Source organism: Castor canadensis, chromosome 15, assembly GCF_047511655.1.
Source record: "Castor canadensis chromosome 15, mCasCan1.hap1v2, whole genome shotgun sequence".
In the NCBI taxonomy this organism is placed as follows: Eukaryota; Metazoa; Chordata; class Mammalia; order Rodentia; family Castoridae; genus Castor; species Castor canadensis.
In genome coordinates, this window is record NC_133400.1 from 87,932,510 (window position 1) to 87,949,439 (window position 16,930).

General features: G+C 45.2%; 1 protein-coding gene across 7 annotated transcripts in view; it reads left to right on the top strand.

Annotated features, from left to right (window-relative positions):
- Positions 1–16,930, top strand: part of Sfmbt2 (Scm like with four mbt domains 2) — a 201,636-nt gene that overhangs the window by 170,284 nt on the left and 14,422 nt on the right. For all 7 annotated transcript variants that reach the window (XR_012442179.1, XM_074056710.1, XM_074056709.1 and 4 more), the window contains 4 exons: positions 10,856–11,031; positions 12,931–13,097; positions 13,692–13,955; positions 14,924–15,052. Coding sequence is in view for 6 of the 7 variants with exons in the window: in XM_074056710.1 (XP_073912811.1) it covers positions 10,856–11,031; positions 12,931–13,097; positions 13,692–13,955; positions 14,924–15,052 (736 nt within the window). In the remaining variant the exon portion in view is untranslated. The remainder of the gene's footprint in view (positions 1–10,855; positions 11,032–12,930; positions 13,098–13,691; positions 13,956–14,923; positions 15,053–16,930) is intronic.

Genomic DNA, 16,930 nt, shown 5'->3' on the forward strand with positions numbered 1-16,930 from the left:
TGTTTTGAACTTGTGTTTCCTGGTTTTGACATAAGCCAGAGAAATGGACACAAATGGGAAGACCATCATTTTGCAGTTCTCTGAATGACTTAAAAACTCACCAGCATTTTTGCTCTACAGAGTTGCCTTAAGCCTTAGGATTTCTAGAAATCTACTTAACTGATACTTTTCTTATGTTACATGTTCAGAATAAAAATACACTGTTTCTGAGCCAATTGATTATTTGTTGGAAAGAAAGAAAAATTATAAGAAAAGGATATCCCTTATCATCCTATTATGTTCAGTAATAATACCTTGGTGTTTGATATTGTGAAGACCTTGCTGAAAGAGTCCCTGCTCTGAGCTTTGAGAATTTTTTAAGATAAAAACTGCTGATCACACGCATTTGGCTTGAGTTAAATAAAATGACAGTGGGTTCCTCGACTGCTTCTGTTTGGAAATTGAGAGGTGACATATTTTGCATTGCATTAAGTGTTTGACCTCTGAAAACGAGAACAGGAATGGCATCAATGTGCTTGAACTTGGTTATTGAGTAGATCTGTGGGAAAAGACGCATTTCTCAAGATAACTTTTTGTTGAATGGTTGGTTGGTGTCCTGAGAGGGCTTTCAATCCTCATGTATGGTTTTCCAATGGAGAAGATCTTAGCTGATTAACTTCTCTTACACTCGTGTCCTGAAACATCACTTATATAGCGCAATTAGAAAACGTTAAAAAAAAAAAAAAGCAAAGCACTTTTTGATGGCTAGAGTAGAATCTAAGCTCATCTTTAAAGAGGGCACCTGCCCTGTTCATAGTGAAAATTGGGGCATTCCTGATCGTTTGTATGACCGGTAGCCTTTTCCTCTGTAGTTAACTCATCCTGGTACTGAGTGGGGATGGACGTGTTAGGCTGTCGCTCACCATTCGTTGTCAGTAACCCATGCACACGCGTGTCTTTTTAGAATGGCTCTGTCATTTTAGATTCTGCAAAAGTATTTTCAGAGCTAATGATACTCTGCCAACTTAGAACAATGGAGAGAATATATATAATAAGAAGAGGTTTTATTTGTATAAAATGGCATGAAGAGGTCATTGTATAGCTTCGTTCCCAAGCAATACTTAAATGAGCTTCTCCCCCCCAAAAAATTTTTTCCTGTCTAATGTTCCATATTTTTCTATTTCCTCTAAAGAAGATGTCATCAGCCATGGGACATTTTCTTCTAAAGTCATATTACTGGTGATGTCAGAGATCCTTCTTTCTTGTTTTAGAACTTTTCTGTATGATTCAGTACAGCCTAATTACATCTCATGGATATAGAAACAGTGCAAGTACAAAATCCTAAACTATATTAAAACCTCCCCTGTTCCTAAATCAGCCAGAACCTTGCTCCATGACTGGGCTCCATGACATTTTGCAAGTGTTTGCACTTATTTTCATGTTACCAAGTCGATCGGAGCTTTCATTAAATCCAGCCTGATACAATCAAAACAGACACAGTGCAATCCGGCCCTACTGAATGGGAAAGGCAAAGTACTACCACTTATATCAAAGGTGACAGGGAGTTCCAGATCAAAACCTTACCTGACAGCTTTTAATGAGGAGATGGCGGTCTGATGGGGTTTCAACTACACCACATCAGAGCAGCACCTCCTAGCAGCTGGTAATGATGGCAGATTTACAGTCAGCAGGAGCCTCCTCCAGACAGTCCTTCCCTCCTGATGGAAAATGACAACTTTTTAGATTGTGACAACTTGGCTCTGTTATCTTTGGTCTGGTCACGGGGAGAGCGAGTTGGTTTCTTCCCATTTTGCTGAAAGACAGAAATGTGTTCTGCTGTGAATAAATTAACTTAGCAGAGAGGAGACCTGTGTTTAAGGCATTCAGCTGTAATATTATAGACTGTCTTCAGGAAACAAGGTCATGAGATTGTCCCCAGGGCAGTGTGGTTGCTGTCATTTCACATATGGGATTTTAACTGCTGTTTTCTAAAGAGTAAAAACCTATTTACCTGATAGGATGAAGGGGCCTCCCAAAAGGTTTTGACCAGAGGGCTGGGGGTGTGGCTCAAATGGCAGAGTGCCCGCCTAGCAAGTGCAAGGCCCTGAGTTCAACACCAGTACAGTCAAAAAAAAGTACAGTTGTGTTCTTAAGGTTTTTTTTTTTCTATTTATCCAACCAAGCATAGCTTTTATGCTGCTAAGGAAATGATTGCAGTGTTTGAACAACTTGTAAGAAGTCTACCATATCATCAGTCCTCAACATGTATCCAGAAACAAAAACAGGCTAGCTATTGTGCACAGGAAAAGTGATTTCCATGTAGTTCATTTCAGCTGTTCTAGAACAGAATATCCCATCTTTCTGATGAATTTAGGTGTTCTAAATTTTGACTTATATTTTGAATGTTAGGAGAAGGAATTTAGACTATACTTTAGGGGAATTTTTTTTAAAAACCTTCCAACTCGCTGCATCTAGAGGCATTTAAATACATTTTTCAATGTGTTATAAATTCTACTTGGGAAAATAAAAAGTCTGTGTTAACTTTCTGTGCATAGCTTCTGTGCTGATCTCTGCAAAAGCCCGGTGGAGTCTAAACGGACTTCCCAGCTTCTGTAACAAGCATTGAGTTCATAAGAGAAATAGCCTGGTGTAATTTCAAATGAATTACTTCCCGTTATCATTTAGGCAGAGGCAAGGGAGCAGTCTGATCTTTACTTTTAGCTAAGTCATGCTCAGCTCTATGGAAACATTTTGGTTTCTTCTTTTCCATAAGCATTGGCTAACCTTGTATGTACTTTAATTTATTTGCTCTTTTTGGGGGGGAGGAGGGTTTTACTCCAGCCTACATTTTATGACCAGTAAGATGTAATATTTGGCTGTCAGGTGGTTGATGTGAAAAGGAGCCCTAAACTGAGAGACCCTGCACTGGAAAATGTTCTGTGTATTCATGTGTCAAGATTAAGATGGGGCTAGTGACACAAAGACTCTGTGTTGGAGGAAGTCACCACCATACTAATTCCTGCAGGGGCACAGGATGGCTTTCCCACAGAAGCAGAAGGTCCTTCCCTGCTGCTGAAGGGCTGTTAGAATCCCCATTGGTTCTCTTTTACTTCCTGTGGTGTTTGAGATGGAACTCAGCTTGAAGAACTGGAACTTTGACCTCCAGGCCCTAACCTCACTACCTAAGGAGATACTGCTGAAAGATGCCAGCCAGGGTCATGTGGAAAGCGACTGGGAGAACTTGGGCCACACCCACTTACCCCATTTGGACTGTGCTGTTAGTTATGAGCAGATCATTACAACTTTTCTTTTTGACTCAAATCCCTTTTGGTTCTTCTCTACTCAAGTAGACAAGACTGTTCTTTCTAGCACTCCTTGTGCCTGCCTTCCTCTATCTCCCTCTACTCTTGCCATAAGTACTCAGATGGAAATAAGTCCCTACTTTGGTTAAGGGGAGAAATTGGAAGGCCACACACACTTCCTTATTGATGTCAGGGGAGAAAAGTGTTTCCAGTACTCTCTGAGGTTCAGTGACTGGGATCCTGCAAGTTAAGTTGACAAAACACAAGTTAGTGAAAGGACAAGCCGAGTTGTTTTGTATGTACAGTGCACACCCACGGGAGTGGTTGGTGATGAGTGACTCTAAGAAACAGGAGGAATTGGAGGCTTCTATAACTTACCATAGTGGAGAGAGGAGGTGGGGAGTAAAGGCTTCTATGGGAAGAATATGGAGAGTTCTTTGGGAAAGAGAAGTTGGTTTGGAGAACAAACAGGAGATAAGGAAGTTCATGATGGGGGCTGGTAGACAGGCTCAAAAGTGGTAGAGCACCTGCCTAGCAAGCGCAAGACCCTGAGTTCAAACCCCAGTACTGCCAAAAGAAAGAGTCCAGAAAGTTGGTGATAAAATAAAAAATAGAGTGGGGAGACTCTGAATGCAACCCCAGATCCTCACCCAGATTTCCTGACCTCATCATGTCTGTAATGTAGAGCTCAAGCCCTGTCCTGGCCATCTTGGAAGACTGTGTTAGGATCAGATGGTTGAATGACAGAGAGTCCTTGAGAATAAATAAATTAGATTTCCCTGGGCTAGGGGTATAGCTCAGTGGTAGACAACTTGCCTGACGTATAGGGCCCTAACATGCAAAATAAATTATGCAAATGCAGTTATGCCATTAAATTCCAAGCATTTGTTTAAAGATTAGAGCTGCCTTTTTTTTGTATGCTAATGCCTTCAGAAGTTCAGGATATCTTCAAAAGCAAGTTGCTCTTAATTCATTGCCCAACTCAACAGGATGGAGTTTCCACTTGACATTCTGATACTCTCTGAGAGTGAATGTGTACTCTATCAGCAGGGCTGGAAAATACTCATCTGATGGGCAGCATATTATTTAGTAAGCCTAATATAGTTGAGTCATATAACTATATGCTTAGTTTTTAACATGTTTAGTTTGAAACAATCCCAAACTTAGGGAAAAATTGCAAGTACAGAACAAAAGTCCTATTTTTGTCCTCCTGATTTCGCATCCTGATTGGTTTGAAAATAAGTTGTGACAAGATGTCATATTGCCCCCAAATAATCGTATGTCCTACAAAACAAAGACATCCTCCTGGGTGACCACAATCAGGAAGTTAGAATGAAAACATTTCCATGGAATCTTTAGAGTCCACTCACGTTCCACAGGTACCCAGCATCATCCTTGATGGCAGAAGTGTACAGTGCTGTCCCACATTGCAAGGGGGTGCCATACCAGGTTCATCTCTGCCCTTCTGCAGTGGTTGCCTAGATTTTCCTTGAGTCTCATGACCTGGACATGTTGGAGGGCCATGGATACTGTTGTTCTGGGGTTCTTTTATGTTCTTTGCGGTTGAGTCAGTTTGTGTACCCAAAGCAGGAATAGCACAGAGAAATGTTGCATTCTTCAGTTTCAATTAGTGTCATCACAGCTGATGTTCACCTTGTCATTTAATAGGGTGAGGTCTGCACATTTCTCCACTGCAGAAGTCACTTGTGGGGAGATACTTGATTCCATCTTTATATCCCAGTCTTCACGCTTTGCATTCATTCATTTACTTATGTTGGTCTGAATTGATGGGCCCTGATTTTATTCAGTGAGTTACCATCACGCTATCATCATTTATTTCATGATGATATCCAGCTGGCTTTTAGTTTCCTTTTTGTGTCTCCATCATTCTTTGATCGTGTTTTAATTCCTGACCCCATAAGATGTTCCAAACTTATTTTCTGTTTATTTCTACATCTATTGGGTTAGGAGCTCCCAAGACTACCTTCTATTCAGAGATTTGCTGAAGGATTCACAAGACTTGGCACATAGTTGAACTTGTGGATAAGATTTCTAATGGCAGTATGGTGAGATCATAAGGAAGATGAACAAAGGCAGAGTCTGGAAGGATCTCCATGTGCAGACTTCCTCTTGCTATTGCTCTCACCAGGCTCACTTCTTCCCCAGCAACAAAAATGCAGCAGCAGGGCCAGGCGTGGTAGTTCGGGCCTATAATCTCAGTCACTCAGGAGTAGGAAGATTGCAGTCTGAGGCTAAAATGGGCAAAATCATGAGACCCTGTGGTGAAAAACTAAAAGCAGAGGACTAGGGTGTGACTCAAGAGACAAAGTCTTTGCCTAGCAAGCACAAGACCCTGAGTACCACCAAAAAGGGAAAAAATGCAGTGCCACTTGGGTGACATTTCTGCCTAGAGAAGCCCAAACCCAGAGGTCTGGCCTCTTCCTAGCACACACCAAATTCCAGCATCCCAGCAGGAAAGCCCGTGTCTGTCAAGAGCCCCATTGTTTGCAGGGCTGATCAAGGTAGGCTGCTCTTACCCCTTCAGAAGCCCAAGTTTCCAGATGCCAGCCAAGGGCTTGCCTTGCTCATGGCTTTTCTGTAGACAGCAGCCCCAGGCCAGGTACATAAATAGCTCTTCTGCACACTCATGCGCAGGTCCAGGTTCCAGTCCCCGGCCAGCATGCCGCCTTCATCCTATTATTTCCCTTTGCCATGTTGGCAGCTCTCCCTGTGACGGGGAAGCCTGGCTTGTGCTCTGTCCCATGTATTACTTATTTGATCAGGCCCCAGAATCACCCCATGCAGCTGTCCCAACACACAGGTGGCCTCCTCACCACCACACTGCCCAGGCTGAGGGCCTTCCAGACGGATTGCATCAAGGAGGGCCCTTGGGACCCTCAACTTGGGAAGGGACAGGGCAGGTGGCGAGACCAATCTGCTATGAAGTCTGGTAGTAGCTCTCAGGCAGCTCTGGGGTTAGAATGGCCCTTCATGTCCTGAGTTGGGACAACTGGACACACCTGTTCACCTCTTTCATAGGCAGTGGCTTGATGAGATCTTTCCCCGAAAAGGCTGGGAGCAAAGCAGCCTTGGGCTGCTGAGGCAGACCCCAAAGGGGCTACAGAGGAAGGCTGTCTTCCAGAAGGCCTTCCTCACCTGGGACAACCAGTCCCACGAGAAAGGAGGTCTGGCAGCCCCCCAGCCCAGAACCCCTCCTTACTCAATCCCTCCACTGATGCCATGGCTTTTGGACACAATGGTACAGGAAAGGCGTTGTTAGTTTTAAACAGTGCTGTAGGTCTGGTGGCTCACGCCTATAATCTCAGCTGTTTGGGAGGCATAGGTAAGAGGATCACAGTCTGAGGCCAGGCCTGGGGCAAAAAAAAACTGTGAGATCCTACCTGAAAATTAGCTAAAGCAAAAGAGGGCTGTGGCCTTGGCTTACATGGCAGAGCACCTGCCTAGTAAGAGCAGGGGCCTGAGTTGAACTCCCAGTGCTGCCAAAAACAACAAAACTGTGCTGTAGTTCTCATTTCCATATGTTTAGATGGGTTTTTTCTAATTATGAAAGGTTCTACTAAAACACCTGCTTCCTCTGAATCACCCTACCAACGAAACAAGAGGCCACCTTTTCCCTTGTTGCACTTGCGACCATTCCCTTTCTCCATACGTCCCTGCCACGTGTCACATGGCACCCGTGTGCTTTCTAACTCGGAGATTGGGTGAACATAAATGTCTGGTCTTTGGGCTCTCCCCCCCCAGTTCAGCATCTGACCTGGTCTTCACATCTCTTCTGCTGTGGAGTGCCATGATGTTTTATTTTTTAAGGAGACTGTAGAGTGTTCACAGTGAAGATTCTTTAGATTCTCTTAAACAGAGCCCTAGGACCAAACATGTGGCAAGTAAAACCTCAAGGGGAAATGGACCCATATGGTGTTTTTCTTCTACATTTCCCACAACGTGAGGGGCGTACTGTGTTCACAGAGTTGGGCTGTTTTTGTCATGAAATATCACAAAAGCAGGAAGTGAGACTCTTCCCCCGAAGCAGGGCCCCCTCTGGGGCACACAGAGGGGAGTTTCTACATTTAGGATCGATAGAGCTCTAGAAAAATCAACAGTTGTGCAAGAATATAGGATTTGAAGCCTGGTTTTATCTACAAAGCATTACCTTTTTAGTTCTTATCCATAGAAAGTCAGCCTTGGCACATCAGAGAAATGGAAGAAAAAGGAGGGCAGAGACCCCAGGATATGAAAGAGCAGTGGATTAAGTATAAAGTGCATTTTTTCAAGTTACAATTTAGTTGTTTTGCTGTTGAGGCTTTAAAAAATGATTTATTAGGGAAAATGTATTTTTTCTAGTCTCCAAAAACACAAAAAGCAAAGTTGAAATAATATACTCAGTAGTAATTTCTACCTCTGTATTATTCTTTGAAAAACAAGTCAAGGTTTTATTTAAGTTAATGCTTTACCTGCAAATTACAAACATGACCATCTCATTTCATAGTCATGTTTGTACAAATTAATTGTCTGATGTTCCTCACGTCCCATTGTGGATTGTTGACTTTGAATGTCAAGTGTGGGAAGAGCAGATTAGACAAAGATTTCGGGTCCTCATCTCATTGGACAGTATTGTCAGCTTACCTGGGAAGGTCATTCCTCGTGATCTTGGTTGTCTTCCAGAAATGACACAGGTGTTAATCTGCAAAGTCTACCACAACGTGTGGTTTCTTTGCAAAAATAAATTGTTTAAGAGTTCAACTTTAAAATAATGGCTCATGCCAGGGTACATGGCTCAAGCGGTAGAGCACCTGCCTAAAATATAAGGACCCACACTAAAGGCGCAACCTGAGAGATACAGCTACTTTAATCCGTCCACACATCCGTGGCCTCTTAAGTTTAGTCGGTATGAACTATGATCTAATGCCTACTAGAAAGTTTATCATTATTTTGTACCCATGATAGTTTTTTGTCATCATCATCTGCTTTTTGTGATGCTGGGGTTTGAACTCAGTGCCTCACACTTTCTAGCCGATTGCTCTGTCACTTGAGCCACGCTTCTAACCCCTATGATATTTTAAAAGACATGCTAAAAGGTGATTGAAACTTATTTCCAAGTGTTTGTGTTTTCAGCCAGGTTGTATTTATGTCCTATTACCATAAAATCTTGAATAAAGGATTCAGGAGTTACATTTAAAAGAAGAACCACGTGTCGTGCCTTCTGTAGATCTGGTGGCTAGTTTCATGTTCATGACTTCGTTGCACGTGTTCCTTCTTAGGCAGGAGAGAGTTTTTTCAAGGGTCATGAGCAACAGATGACAACTTGTAAAGGTCAGGATCATCCTCATTCTGAACTCTTTGTCAGGCTGCTAGGTGGGGAGAGGCAGGGAAGGCGTGAATTTTCATTTTTCACTAGATACTTACACTTCAGCAATATCACCTGTGCTTTTCACTGTGGAGAAGAGCAGAAGAGATTGATTCCTATTTAAGTAGCATGCAATAATACTCAAATATTAGTTGTGTGTTTAAGATTCCCATACCATAAATCAGATGGTCGTGGGTAAGTATAAAAGGTGTTTGAGTTCCCAGGTCTTATTTTTCTGCTGCTTTGAAAATGGTTTGAGAACCCTTAGTCTAGACTGGTCTTCCCCCTAAGAGAAGAGAAAAACACTGAAGATTGACCTCAGAGAATCCTTATAAAATGTAAACCAAGAAAGCGAAAAGGGGCAGAGCCAGCAGCAGTCACAGTCAGAGCCTTGTGACTAACAGATTGTCTGGGGTGCCTGCCCTTGTCTCTCCCTTTCCCACTTGAGGCATGAGTTGTACTAGTCAGCAAACGCTGCTGTAACAAAACACCACCGGCTGAGTGACTTCAGCCACAAACATTCATTTCCTCTTCCTCTCAGTCCTGGAGGCTGCAAGGCTAAGTTCAAGGTGTCAGCAGAGCTGGTGCCTCCTGAGATCTCTCTCCTTGGCTTGTGTATGGCTGTCTTCCTCCTGTGCCCTCACATGCCCTATTCTCTGTGCTCATATCTCTGTTGTCTCTTCCTGTCCTCATAAGGACACTAGTCCTGCTGCGACAGGACTCCCCTTATAGACATAACTTACCCTTAATTTCTTTAAAGTCCCCATTCTAAATGCCCCAGGAACAGGCACACTGGGGATTAGGACTCACGTGTGTGAATGAGGAGGCGGGGAGACACCGTAAGAGTGAAGGTGTCCCAGGTGAGGTCCCTTGTCTAAATTTACTGCTTTGGGTATTTTTTGTTTTTAACTGGAAAATGCATTTTATTATTCCTCATATACAAATAAAGACTCAAACTTTCCAAAGACTCCGTCGCATAAAATAAAGATTCTTAAGAAAACCTGTTGGTTTCTGGGCGTGGTGGCCTCATCCCCTGCCGTGTGTGTGCAGAACAGATCAGAGGTGCGGCTTTGTAGAGGAACCCAAAACGGTGTCGGGAGGATCAGGAGGGCAGATGGTTTCTCTAGAAGTGGTTTTACTTGATGGCTCAACATGTCACCATCCATACCTGGAAAGGGACAGGAAAGGTCACCTGGTGAGCATGGTGTGGTTGGTGGCTTTGCCACTTCACACGGTTTCTGTGGCTGAGGCTGCCAGCATCTTCAGTGCCAGGAATCCTCACAGTCCTTCGGCTCGTGGCTGTGCTGCAGTTTTTGCTTTTTTTCTTCTAAAACCCATTGTGTTTTCTCTCCTTTCAAATGTGGCCTTGCTTCCCATCACCAATCTGCATGATGACATTTATGAATAGTGGAAGTTGTCCCCACTTCAACAGTGCAGTACGCAGTCTTGACCAAGGTGTCATTTCGTGTTCTGAGTTCTGCATGGTCTTTCAAAGCACAGTCACGATCCCATGTGCACCCATAGATAGAGCAGCAGGAAAAGGTTCCATTAAATCTCATTAACTTCATTTTGAGTGCCACCACCACTAGGTACCGTGCCCTAGTTATCTGTAGCAGGAAGAGACCCACTACATAGAAATCTTTACTACGGTGACTAACACTGTTGACACATATTTTGTGCATACTGTGAGCATTTCTTAAAAATAATTTTGTGAGCGGGGTATAGTAGCTTACACTGTAATCCCAGCTACTAGGGAGGCAGAGAATTGTAACCAGCCCAGGCAACAGTTAGCAAGACCCCATCTCTACAATCAAGCTGGGTCTATAGTGGTGCACTTCTGTACAAAATCTGAGCTATATAGGAAGTACAAGTAGGAGGGTCACAATCTGAGGCCGGCCTGGAAGAAAGCAGGAGACCCTATCTGAAAAATAACTAAAGCAAAAAGGGCTGGGGCATGGCTTAAGTGGTAGAGCGCCTGCCTAGCAAGCCCATGACCCAGAGTTTAAACTCAGTTTTCCACAGATAGATGGGTAGATAGATAGATAGGTAATTTGTGAGACTGTAAAGAAGTATACAGAGTGGAAGGCACACACCACATGATTTGTTGTTGGAAAAGGAAGTGACTGCTTTTGACTGTTCTGTAATAGAGTAAGTCTGTATAATAATTGGGTCTTCCCATCACTTTCTCTTCTTTTTTTTTTTTTTTCTCTAGATACAGAGGCAAAACGTACAGGGCTGTGGTCAAGATTGTCCGAACATCTGACCAAGTAGCAAATTTCTGCCGTCGAGTTTGTGCCAAGCTAGAGTGCTGTCCGAATTTGTTCAGTCCTGTGCTGGTTTCTGAAAACTGCCCAGAGAACTGCTCCATTCACACCAAAACCAAATACAGTAAGTGCAGATGGAGAAGAAAAAAAACCTGGGTCCCTAGGCCTAAACAGTGCTGAGATGCATTTGGGTTTTGTCTTGTTTTTAACCGTTCCAGTAGTTTTTCTTAAGAATTATTCTGGAGACATCCTTAGGATTTGCTAAAGTGAACAGCAGATTCACAGCAGTTTTTAGGCTGGCATAAGGAAGGGATGGGGTGGGTCAACACAGGTCGGGTCCTCACAGGTAGACTTCAGGAAAGAAGAGAGGAGAATGTGGATACCAATAGACCGATCCCAGAACTATGGCTAGAAGAAGGGCACGATAAACTGACTGCTAGTGATGGTTGGGAACCCGGATTGATTTCTTGTCCTTACACTGAAAAGCTGTAATGATTCTTACACTGCCCTGTATTTATTTATTAATTAATTATTGCACTTGCTAGGCAGGCACTCTACCACTTGAGCCACACCCCCAGCCTTTTGTTTTTTGCTTTAGTTATATTTCAGGTAGGGGCTTGCATTTTTGACCAGGCCTGTCCTCTGACTGTGATCCTCCTACCTACACCTCCCATGTAGCTAGGGTCACAGGCGTGTGCCATGGACATCTGACTTATTGACTGAGATGGGGTCTTGCTAAATTTTCTCCATCTGGCCTCAAACTGCAGTCCCTCTAATCTCAGCCTCCTGAATAGCTGGGATTACAGGCAGGAGCTTCACGGCTGGCCCTTCATTGCCCTTCTTGCCCTGTCCTTGTCACACTCTGCTTCTCCCTACTTAGACACATCCTGCAAAACTCTCAGGACTGTAATTGGAGGACGCAGAAACAACCACCCCTTTCTTTGTTCCCAATGCCTTTGCTTCTCCACCATGACTCAGGAGCCAGGTTTGGCCTCACTTTCCTGACATTTAGCACGTACCTCTGCCATGCCTATCCCACTAAGAGACCTCTGCTCAGTCCTGCCCCTCCTGTGTTCTGATGACCTCCCTCTGCACCCCAGTAGCCACTGCAGACACCTCACCGTGAGTACCTACAACTCTGCATGCAAACTCTCTCTGATCCATAGCTTCTGAGCTTCCTCCCTCTGTCCTCAGTTCTCTCTGGTCCCAGGGTACTGGCCTGGAGGTTGGCTCTGCCGGCCCAAATTCCAGCTACCTGCTAGAATATGACAAGGACCCATGCCATGTGGTCGGTGCTCTGTGAGCCACAGCCACTTGTCATTTGTCAACTTATGTGTCAGAACCAGGAATCAGAATGTCCTTTACAATGTTCGGAATGTGACTCTTCTATCATAGCTGCCTCTCTGTGATTCTCTCTCTTTCTCTCTCTCACACACACATACCCCACACATGCGCTCTGTCTCTGTCTCTCTCTCTCACACACACACACACCAAGTCTTCCTTCACTGCCAGTCCTGCTAAAGGTCAGCTATGCTCTCCATCACTTGCTCCCTTTTCCGTCTACACACCTGATCTTGGGTGAGAGCTGTGGGTGTGTTCCTGACACCCTTCTTGTTTTCACGTCACCTGACTTTAGGCCAGGGAGGGATTCACTGGGCAATGGCCACTCTTGACTAGAAACTCACTTCACTGAGGACTACACCTGGCCTTGAAGGCTTACCTTACAAATGGGTTTCCTTGCACATCCAGGACACAGCGTGGGAGCAGGCTTACAGCAAAATTACACACCACGGAAGTGACTTAAAGTTGATTCTGGGTCTGGTTTCATAAAACTTCCATCTCCTCAGACCTCTTGGGTCATTTTAGAGTGCGTAATGCTGCAGCTCAAACTTGAGCTCAGCCATGGGAAACAGAACAATGTCTGGTGGGACTGAGAGCAGTCGGGGTCACCAGTGTGATCCTAAGGCTCTAAGAGCGTGCTGTGCTTTGGTCCTGTTTGGTAAAACCGTCTTTCTCCCATCAGCCTATTATTACGGGAAGAGAAAGAAGATCATTAAGCCCCCGATCGGGGAAAGCAGCACTGAGAGCGGACACCCCAAACCAGCCAGAAGGAGGAAACGACGAAAATCCATCTTCGTGCAGAAGAAACGGAGATCTTCCACTGTGGACTTGACTGCAGGCTCGGGAGAGGTACACGCCGCTTAGAAAGCACTCTCTGACTTTGTATTTTTCAGTGGTCCTGGGGACTGAACTCAGGGTGCTGCACTTGCTAGGCAAGCTCTTTTCCACTTGACTTCACCCTCGGTCCCTTTGCTTTTAGTGTTTCAGAAAGGGTCTCACACTTTCTTCCCCTCTTTCTGCCTCTTGAGTAGTTGGGATTAGATGTGTGGACTTGCATGCACACCTCCTTTGTTTGAGACGGGGTGTTGCTATGTATTCCAGGCTGGCCTCAAACTCACAATCCTCCTACCTCCACCTCCTGAGTACTGGGATTACAGGTGTGAGCCACCATACCCGGCTCCAGCGTCTGGTTTTGACACATTGCTCTCACTGGCCTGTTACTGTTGTATAGAGAAAGCTGTGGGTGAAGCTTGCTGCAGAGTGGTTAGAAACAATGAGAAGCACCTCACGGCATCTTTATGTGTTGTGGCTTTGCACGGCTGCCCCTGGAAAAGGAAGAGGAGCTGGGATCAGGGTCGGGCTATGTGGCTACAGGTTCAGGCCACCCAGCTTTGTTCACTCAGGTTCCTGCTACTCGCCCCTTAAATGCATTTCTCTTCTCAGGAAAGTGAAGAGGAGGACGCAGACGCCCTGGACAATGACACTGCGAGCGAGGAGACTGGCTCTGAGGTCCGGGACGACCAGACCGACACCTCATCGGCAGAGGTGCCCTCTGCCCGGCCCCGGAGGGCTGCCACCCTGCGGAGCAGCTCGGAGGCCGCACGCCGGCCACCAGTGGAGAGGGTGCGAAGGAGCCGCCCAGCGCCAGCCATCGCCTCTCCTGAGGATGGGGACAAGGGTCTGCCTGCCAGGCCCGAGGGCCCAGAGGTGAGCTCTGGGAGCAGAGGGCATGTTGCCCATGAACTAGAGCTCAGGGTGGGATTGCAGAAACTCATTTAAAGAATTAAAAACTGTTAATTGTCAAAGACCCCAAGTCCAAGGGCAGAAAACTCATTTCATCTCTTGGTAGAGTGGTCGTGCGGCATCAGACAGCAGCTCTCAGGGCCGGAATAGCATCCTCATTTCTGGATGGCTTTAATCCCATCAGGGCTTCTTGTAATGGGGGTAGTGGTGGTCAGGCCCTGTAGGTACCTTTGATCATGGGGATTCCAAAATTCCATCCCCACAACTCCTATTTCTGCCCTTGCTCCCTGTTCCCTGCTTCTGTGAAACACCTCTGTGGTGTCATAAAATACTAAGCCTGTGCACCAGGCCTCCACTAACCTCACAGTGATGTGTGGTCGCTGCAAACGTCACTGGTACCATCATCACGAAAGTCAGTGGGAACAGCTAGGCATGGTGCTGCACATCTATAATCTCAGCACTCTGGAGACTGAGGCAGGAGAATTGCAAGTTTGAAGCCAGCCTGGGCTGGATGGTTTTTTTTTTTTTTTTTTTTTTTTGAGACCCTGTCCCAAAAATAAAAAGTCAGTGTGGACTGACATAGGTCAGTGTGGATTGACTTAGGTGTCTCTCCTATGTGCCCTTGGATACACCCTCTGGCCTTTCCTTTCCTCTGTAATTAGATGGTTCAAGATGCCCAAGATTCCCTGAACTGGGGCCTCAAGATTGGCTGTCACTGTCACTGTGCTTTTGTTTTTAATCTCTAAAGGCACATGGACATTACAGGTGCAGCAGAAGTCACCAGAGACAAGTTGCTAAGAAGTAACTTGTGAGAGATGAAGGGAGGCCATGGGTCCTGGCCAGCACAGTGGCTGAGGGCTGGAGGCTGTTAGAAAGGATACAGTTGACCCTGCAGGATGCAGTGACCATGTCCTGTCCCCCTTCCCCTGCAGGAAGCGAAACAGGAGGAAGAGGAAAGGCTTGTACTGGAGAGCAACCCATTGGAGTGGACTGTCACTGACGTGGTGAGGTTCATCAAGCTGACAGACTGCGCCCCTTTGGCCAAGATCTTTCAGGAACAGGTACAGAACCTCACTGTGTCATCATCATTGGTTCTGCTGAGACTCTGGATCTTGAAGGATCCTCCTGTCTTACCTGGCTTCCTTATGACTGCCAGGTGAGGGTAGAAGCTCCAGGTGCCCACTCAGCTGTAGCCCCCCTGAAGGAGGCTGCTGGGCCCAGGTGGGAGACCAGGCTTCCCATGAGGTCTCTGGAGTACCTCCTTGCTATTCTTCAGTGGCCTCACTGACACCAGCTGGGTGAGGCTCTTCTGACACCACCTGATATGGATGGGGAGGAGTCTATCACAGCCAGGTGAGGGGTGGACGTCCAGGCCTCTCTCTTTGTTCACACTAACTCCACAGTAGGGAGTTTAGTCTTTACCCAGCTTCTTGCCCGGCCTTCTCAGGTGCCACCTTGTTGGGGTCTGATTGCAGCCTGGTCCAGCTGGAAGTCAAGGCTACTTGCTGGGCCTTACCTGATGGACCAGATTTGCTGTGGCATCGGCTGCCACATTGTTGAGCCCTTGGCATGATCAATCTTTGTCTTGGAGGGCTACCCCTTGCTGGTCATCTGGGAATAGAAAACAGCTTTGGCTGGGTCCTGTTGTCATTGCCATCTTCTTCAACTCTTACGACATGATTATATGAGACCACAAAAACTGGCAACAGGTTTGTGTCAAGTCACAAGCCTGTAATCCTAGCTATTGGGGAGGCAGAAGTAGGAGGTTGGTGGTTTAAGGCTAGCCGGAGCAGAAGCATAAGACCCTACCTGAAAAATAACTAAACCAGAAAGGACTGAAGGCATGGCTTACATGGTAGAGTGTCTGCCTAGTAAGTGTGAGGCCCTGAGTTCAAATCTCAATATTACCAAAAAAAAAAAAAGTCAACCACAAAAGTAGCCAAAGAACTCAATCAATGCTTTCTCATTAGTTCACGTGCTAAGGCCAAGGCCCCTAGCTGGTATACCGCCTTCTTTTCTCTGCACCATTCAGTCTTCTGTTTGGTTATTGTGTCCAGAGCTTTTAGTTCTGCTTGGCAGGAGAAATGGGAGGGTGCCGGTTCATCGACTCAAATGGAAGTCTTCTGTCCACGCGTTCTATTAACACTGTTCTCATTGCTGTGTTTTTTGGGTTTTGACCTTCTTCACCTCTTTCGTCATAAAATAGTTTAAAACTAACGACTCTGTGATCAGCAAGGATAAAAATGATTGATGTAATCTATACCCTAAAGGAGTTTTGGAACCTAACAGATACAATGACGATAGCTGAAACAGAAGACACAAGATGGTGTTCTATAAGAAGAGAGAGAAAATTTACATTTCCCTGAAATTAATATGAAAACAAACTGCTGCTCTGCACACATACCACCTTGCATAGTCTTCACTGCCTTTATCTAAAAAGTTCAGTTCTAACCGTGTGGCTCCTGTGCTCTATTCCGTGTGCTCGATTTGTTGAAATTTCTTGCAATGTCCCACAGAGTAAATATCTGTCCTTTAAGACCTCACATTTAAAAAATATGTATACGGTTTTAGAATATATACTGTTTTCGCTGTAGTACATCAAAGATGTTTACCTAGTCTGTTTTTAACAAACCAATAGTCTAGAAAGAGAAAATTTTAAGCATTGAATTAGAACCAGAAAGATCTCTGATTTCCTAGGCATCCAGGGAATTTTCCAGCTTTTCTCCCAAGTCAGTGTAGTAATAAATTATAAAAAAGCAAATTAATGTGCTTCTCAGATGCTCCTTGCTCCCCCGGGAGAGTAGTTCTTGACATTCAGAAGTCTCTTGCCCTGTGTCTGGAGAAGTCCAGGAGCTGAAGTGATTCATCTGATCTACCCTTGAACCTTCTGCAGACACTCAGTTAAGTGCTGAAGGAAAGAACGGAGCCAGGCAGGGAGA